General features: G+C 34.4%; 1 protein-coding gene across 4 annotated transcripts; it reads left to right on the top strand.

The window, feature by feature from the left end:
- The first annotated feature begins 1,485 nt into the window (after positions 1 to 1,485).
- Positions 1,486 to 6,423, top strand: LOC113872396 (NADH dehydrogenase [ubiquinone] flavoprotein 1, mitochondrial). 4 transcript variants are annotated; one of them, XR_003505870.1, is made up of 5 exons: positions 1,531 to 1,669; positions 2,206 to 3,680; positions 3,768 to 3,828; positions 3,929 to 3,977; positions 5,987 to 6,232. XR_003505870.1 is itself a non-coding variant. In XM_027509923.1 (3 exons), the coding sequence occupies exon 2, from the start codon at positions 2,217 to 2,219 to the stop codon at positions 3,666 to 3,668; it is 1,452 nt and encodes a 483-aa protein (XP_027365724.1). In that variant the 5' UTR covers positions 1,486 to 1,669; positions 2,206 to 2,216; the 3' UTR covers positions 3,669 to 3,680; positions 5,987 to 6,423. The 4 variants fall into 4 exon arrangements, 3 of the variants coding, with proteins under 3 accessions (XP_027365724.1, XP_027365725.1, XP_027365726.1); XM_027509923.1 differs by lacking the exons at positions 3,768 to 3,828; positions 3,929 to 3,977 and having other exon boundaries at positions 1,486 to 1,669; positions 5,987 to 6,423; XM_027509924.1 differs by lacking the exons at positions 3,768 to 3,828; positions 3,929 to 3,977 and having other exon boundaries at positions 5,673 to 6,297.
- The last annotated feature ends 676 nt before the right edge of the window (positions 6,424 to 7,099 follow it).

Raw genomic sequence — 7,099 nt, 5'->3', positions numbered from 1 at the left:
GAAATCACAAAACTCTCCCTTTTTACTTGTTTTCTAAATACACTGCACACCAAATGTTTGATATTTAGTCACATACTCAATGATTCAAAAAAGGATGACTTAGGTTAGCACCCTAGTATTACATTAATTTTTGTTTATATTTTGACGAGGATTCGCGACAATCTTTTGTTCATCACCTTTCTCTCGCTGTAGTGAAAAATCAGACAAAATTTTACTTTGCTGTTTGTCATTCTAGTTACAGCGAGAGCTCCTCGCTACAGCAAGAACATTAGTGAGAGAGTATCAGAGAGCCTGATTCTGGACGCTTTTTCTCGCCACAGCGAGAGATATCTCGTTACATCCTACAACTTACATAATTTAAACTCTCTAAAATTCAAATAACTTCATAATTACAACCAACATTCAATGCTATAATAATAAATATAAAAACAAAGATGTTATGTATTCCACATGCTCTAAGTGAAGGTGAAGTGAGGAAGGAGGGCAAAAGAAAGGAAATAGCCATGTTGGGATAATAAGCAAAAATAAGAACGAAGATGAACATGACCACTTTATATGCAGGAATAAGGGATACATTTTTCATACACTTAAATTACTTGAATTGGATTTAAATTTAAAACAAAGTAACATAAGTAGATGCTTATGGGAATTGGGATTGTAAAAGTGCATGAATTTAGGTTAATCACTCATTTTTAGAGAAGAAAAAAAATACTTGTAAGAATTCTTATAAACTAATAGTATGTTACTTAACTTTCACAAAGATAAGACACATGAAACAATATGTATTATAAGTATATATTTTTTTATAAATAATTTTTTAAAAAAGATAAACCATCAAAATTCTATTATGAGTGTAAATTATAATAAAAATATAATAAGTATTTTTTTCTAATCTTCCTATCATTTATTATGAAATATTTCAATCATCAATCACCACAAATAACTTAAGTAAAATAAATAAAATAAATTAACAAAATATAACATATAATAAATAAATTTACTAAAATATTTTCCTTATCAAAAAGACGTATGTCAAAGAATATTCACATAATATATATACTTATACTAAACACATGTAATGATAAGAAAAAATAATGAAATATTCACATATGGATTCAAATTTACTAAAATATCATTAATAGTGAATTTTTACATTTAATTTATATTTATAATTTTTTAAAAATATTTTCAGACACACTTAGAGTATATAGTGTATCGCGTTAAAAATCTATTTATAATCATTAATTTAAAAAATTAATAAATGAGAATGTGATAGGATATAAGAGTAAAAAAATGTCTAGTAAAATTAAATTATTAATTTTTCATTAGTAATATAAATGTTTTATAAGGAAATCATAATTTTATCTTTTGAATTTTGTCTAATTCCATACAGAAGAAAGAAAGTTAGGGCAGAATTTCGTTTTCGTCACAACTAGTGCTCGATGTAGTTTCAACCATAAATTCTCTTTTCCTAAAATGCAACGTGGCTACACAAAAGCCCGTAGTGTAACCCAAATTGTTTGTACCAAAAAAATAAATTGAGAATTAAGAAAAAAAGAAGAAGAAGAAGAAGCTCAGCTCAATAAGCACACCCACAACAGAAGCAGCAGGAGAAGGTGATCCATTTTCAACACTCACCAGATCCCACTGATCAATTGCGTCGCCACTGGTACGTTCTTTTCCGTTTCCCTCTTTTCTCTTCTTCTAAATCCATCCTTATCATACCTCCTCAAATCTGTGCCCTAATTTACTTTTACTTCAATTTTACCTCCGAACACACTCTGGGTTACGATTCGCGTGCAATGCAATCTCACCCGCCATTTCTTTTTTCCCAGATTTGCAGATGCGTGAGACCAATCACGCATCTTAGTTTTTATAGGGTTTTCTACAATTTTCCGAAACGCTATTTTTTTTATGGATGAAATTATTGTGTGGACATTGTGATGAACACTAAATTGATTTTTTTTGTGTGTGTGTGTGTGTGGTTTTTTGTTTTGTTTATATTTGATTGCATTTGAATAGGGTTCGATTACGGTTAATTGTAATTGGTAATTTGGAATCGTGATTTTGAGTTTTGATTCATATACTTCTGTGTTAATCGTTAGTGCCAAAGTTAATTGCCGATTTTATTTGATGATATCTAGTTATGGACAATTTGATTAAACCAAAATTTTTTATTCTAAAACTTGGAATTGCTGTTTCTAGGTAAGGCAACCATGAGGGGCATTCTTTCTTTAAGGAGGGCAGCCTTGGTTCATCATCATAGTGAGAAGTGGGGCCTTGGTTTGAGATTGTTTAGCACTCAAGGTGCTTCAACTGCTAGTACACCACAGCCTCCACCACCCCCTCCTCCTCCTGAGAAAACCCATTTTGGTGGTCTTAAGGATGAGGACAGGATATTTACTAACTTATATGGCCTGCATGATCCTTTTCTGAAAGGTGCCATGAAGCGTGGTGATTGGTATCGGACTAAAGATTTGGTACTCAAGGGTGCTGATTGGATTGTGAATGAAATGAAGAAGTCTGGCCTTCGTGGGCGTGGGGGTGCTGGTTTTCCTTCTGGCCTTAAATGGTCTTTCATGCCAAAAGTATCTGACGGCCGCCCTTCTTATCTTGTTGTTAATGCTGATGAAAGTGAACCTGGAACGTGCAAAGACAGGGAAATTATGCGGCATGACCCGCATAAATTGTTAGAAGGTTGCTTGATTGCTGGAGTGGGAATGAGGGCTAGTGCTGCTTACATCTACATCAGGGGTGAATATGTGAATGAACGTAAGAATCTTGAAAAGGCTAGGCAAGAGGCTTATGCAGCTGGTTTATTGGGTAAGAATGCTTGTGGCTCAGGCTATGATTTTGATGTTCATATCCACTATGGTGCTGGAGCTTATATTTGTGGAGAGGAAACAGCCCTCTTGGAGAGCCTTGAAGGGAAACAAGGTAAACCGAGACTAAAGCCACCTTTCCCTGCCAATGCAGGGCTGTATGGCTGTCCTACCACTGTAACAAATGTGGAAACTGTGGCTGTCTCTCCAACCATTCTAAGGCGTGGGCCTGAATGGTTTGCCAGTTTTGGTAGGAAGAACAATTCCGGGACAAAGTTGTTTTGTGTGTCTGGGCATGTGAACAAGCCTTGCACTGTTGAGGAGGAAATGAGTATACCACTGAAGGAGTTGATAGAGAGGCACTGTGGAGGTGTTAGAGGAGGATGGGATAATTTACTTGCAGTGATTCCAGGAGGATCATCTGTTCCTCTGCTTCCAAAGCATATATGTGATGATGTTATGATGGATTATGATGCATTAAAGGCTGTCCAGTCAGGGTTGGGGACTGCAGCTGTAATTGTGATGGATAAATCAACTGATGTTGTGGATGCTATTGCAAGGCTCTCCTACTTTTACAAGCATGAAAGCTGTGGGCAGTGCACTCCATGCAGGGAGGGAACGGGATGGCTTTGGATGGTCATGGAAAGATTAAAAGTTGGGAATGCCAAGCTAGAAGAAATTGATATGCTTCAGGAGTTGACTAAGCAAATTGAAGGGCATACAATTTGTGCCTTGGGTGATGCTGCCGCATGGCCAGTGCAGGGTCTTATCAGGCATTTCAGGCCTGAGCTTGAGAGAAGAATTAGAGAGCATGCGGAAAGGGAGTTGCTGCAGGCCACTGGTTAGGCTTATACTAAGGTTGTTTCTCGAAATATGTACTCTCATTTTACTTTTTAATCATTTAAAGAATTTTTATTGGACCTGCCTGATTTTACATCTGATCAGGCTTGAAAACAGTCAGTAAACATAAGTGAAGTAGATGAATAAAATGTTGGACACGAATATATTAGACATTTAAAGAGTTATGAGAGAGACATGTTTGGAAAACTTAAATTTCAGAGGTAGTATGAAACTACATAACCAGGTTTCAGAGTGTTAAACTTTGGTAGTATGTTATTCAAACAAAGTGATTGATGCTGATTGCTGAATATTTAGGTATAGTTGAAACCACTTTTATGGATGCTGCTTGTTAAATTAAATAGCTTAGAGAAAGTTGGTGTCTGACTAATGAATACATTTCTTATGGGTAAAATAATTTGATAAAATCAAAGATTTGTCAGAAAAAGTGGAAAGTTGTGCCTGAAACTTTTTTAATCATATGCTTTAGTGTGTTAATTGTTAATTGTAATTGGTGAATTCGAATTGTGATTTTGAGAGTTGTACCTGAAACTTTTTTTGGGTAAATTGCACTCCCTATCCGTGAGAGACTAGTATGCACTACACTTCATTTTAATATGAGAAAGATTATGGATTTTTTTTTCTGTTTCTGTGATTATCCACATTATTGACAAGTTTAGAATCACTACTGTCAACTTTGGGACTTTAGAAGATGAAAGGAAAATTTTGTGTAGTTTCAAAGCCATTAACAGAGGAACGTTTAAAACTTCATCTCATCTTCTAAAAGTCCTGAAATAATTAATATGATGTTAAAAACTAGTTGAGAGTGACGTTGAAAGTTGTAGAGACAGTGAAATTGTTGTTGGGAGGCTCATTTGTAGTTGCTTACCATGGCTAAGTGGCTTGTTTACACTAAAATGGACTAAAGTATAATACGTTTCATCTCTCCAAAGAGGACTTTGTAATTTTCCCTTTTTTTATGGACTATTTTTATGATTATTGCTTATTATAACATGAAATTCTAATGAACTCATTTGGAATTGATGACAAATTTCCTTTATTTAGAGGCTTGGATTTCTTACTACTTGCATGTGGGTCTATTTTTGATATTTAGGTTGGATATTTGTTTTTCTTAGCTTTGATTTGTGCAACATTCAGTTCTCACTTCTCATTGAAATATGTTGCTAAAAGAATTATGTTTGTCATATTCTTTAGTAGGAATATGAATTCTGATATCAGAAGTTATTTGAGGATAGCATATATAGTACATTATGATGGATTTGCCTCATATAACATAGGAAATGTGTAAATTGAGGAGGTAAGGGTGTATATCTCCTTGACTTGAATTAAAAAAACTTTGTAAACTCAACCGACTTTATAACAAGGGTTGGCACACCCTTTTTCACTTTATGCATTTTCTCACATTAAGAGGAGCCTAATACCATTATGATTTCATTTTTTTTTTTCCCTATACTTGAGTTCATTATAGGTGCCTTTTCTAAGCTCTTTGTTACTATTCACAATTAGCGATAGCAGGCTATAGCCGAGTGAAGCATTTTCAAATAGTGGCCAAAATATCAGTCATAGCAGTGCTGAAGTAAAACTTAAAAAAAATCATTTTTGCTCTGAAAAAAGCATTGTTTTGGGGATTTTTTTGGGCAACATTGATATTTCCTTCTCCCTTTTCAGAATTTAAAAACCCATAATAGGATATAGTTTCCCATGGTTCTATCTGTTGTGCAACACCCACACTGCAAGTAGCAACATCATTTTGTTTTTACAACTTTTATTGTTATTTACTTGTATGTTTTGCTTAAAACCTATGACATTTTATTAATTATGAATATGTCATGAATTTGGAGTATATTTTAGAAGCATTTATATGTATAGTATAAATTATTTAATTTGGATGTAAAATATCTAAATAGTGGTAATCTCGCAATGTGCTAGTCTACTAGCATTTTTTGGCATTGGTCACTAACCAAGATTGATACTACTATTTATGTTGTGCAGTCTTTTTATATGCGAGATTGAGAAGCTTATTGACCAGAAAATTTAACCTGAAAATAATGCTAGGTTCATTCATTATTTTTCAAAATATTAGCATATTTGCAATTGGCATTTGGTTAGACTGGTTTCATCTATCAACGTCAACATGAAACTATACATATATGAAACTCAAATATCAACGTCACACCCCTACAATATGAAACTCAAATATCAACGTCAACATGTTTAACAAGGCAGAAAATTTTCATCTTTGCAATGGAAGGTGTTTGATTGTATAACGTCTGATCGTTCTTTACATTTGAACTGTATTATTGTAGGGGTGTGACGGAACTGGTGGATAGCGAGAATCACAATAAGACAGTGCCAGTCATTTTGTAAGATGGAGACACAGGTTGCTGTAGCTTTATCGCTACTCTTATTTACTTTATGCTGTAGCAACTATGGCTGGACCATACCTGAGAAGCCATTTGGGCGAGTTTAAACTGTGTACCTGCTTGTTATTTGGCACATTTTCTTGCAATTTGTTAATAATATCTGTATACTGTTCTTAATTTTGAAAAACAATTCCCTAGTTGTTGTCAATGAATGATGAGGGATACTATGATCTATGATTATATGATTCATTTGGATCAACTTTTTTGAATGTCACTGTTCGACAACCAGCCTCAACTTGCTTATATGAAGTCTGTTGTTGAACCATGCATGCGCTAAAACATTTTCATGAATAAATGATAGAACCTTCATAATTTTCAGCTGGAGTTAGTATCCTGGCACCAAGCAAGTTTGCCTTCCAAGAAGTTTCTGTTAGTGTACTTCCAATTTCATTAGTTTCTCCCGCCCCTTCCCTGAATACTTCATCTAATGTAGGTTTTATCCTGAATACCTCACCAAGATCTTGCATTCTTGCTATTCTATATTTCAGTAGCAGCCAAAATTCTTCTTATCTTGTTTTTTTCTCGTAAAATATTATTGACCGCCCATGATTATTGTGTGGCAACATTTTTTTTTTCCTATTCCTAATTTGGCTGTCTCGGCCTTTGATGCTGTCAACCGAAAACAAGCAAAAATGTCACTTTAAACGTCAAGATTGTAAAGCAAAGATAACTTTTGATAAGCTATAATGTGAAATTGTTTGTATTGATTTGATTCAAGGTATGGGTATTTAGAGTGAAGAACTACTCAATTACATTTTTATTTCAGTGTTTGTTCAATTGTAGTCTCTCAATTAAAATTGTGCAGATTTTAATTTCTATATTTTCTTTATTTAACAAATTTTGTCCCTAACGAGGACTGTATGATTTTCCTCTTCCTCTTATCTCTTTGGCCGGAGTTTACCGTTGGTGGCCGAGTTTCTGCATTGCTGCCCATACATTCCCTCTTCGGTTACCTCCCTCCTCTACTCTTTCTTTATTGCCCCCACTCCTCCATGA

Source organism: Abrus precatorius, unplaced genomic scaffold, assembly GCF_003935025.1.
Source record: "Abrus precatorius isolate BTA unplaced genomic scaffold, Abrus_2018 Scaffold7, whole genome shotgun sequence".
Lineage (NCBI taxonomy): Eukaryota > Viridiplantae > Streptophyta > Magnoliopsida > Fabales > Fabaceae > Abrus > Abrus precatorius.
The sequence above is the reverse complement of the archived record's forward strand: the minus strand, read 5'-3'. Positions and strand labels throughout refer to the sequence as shown.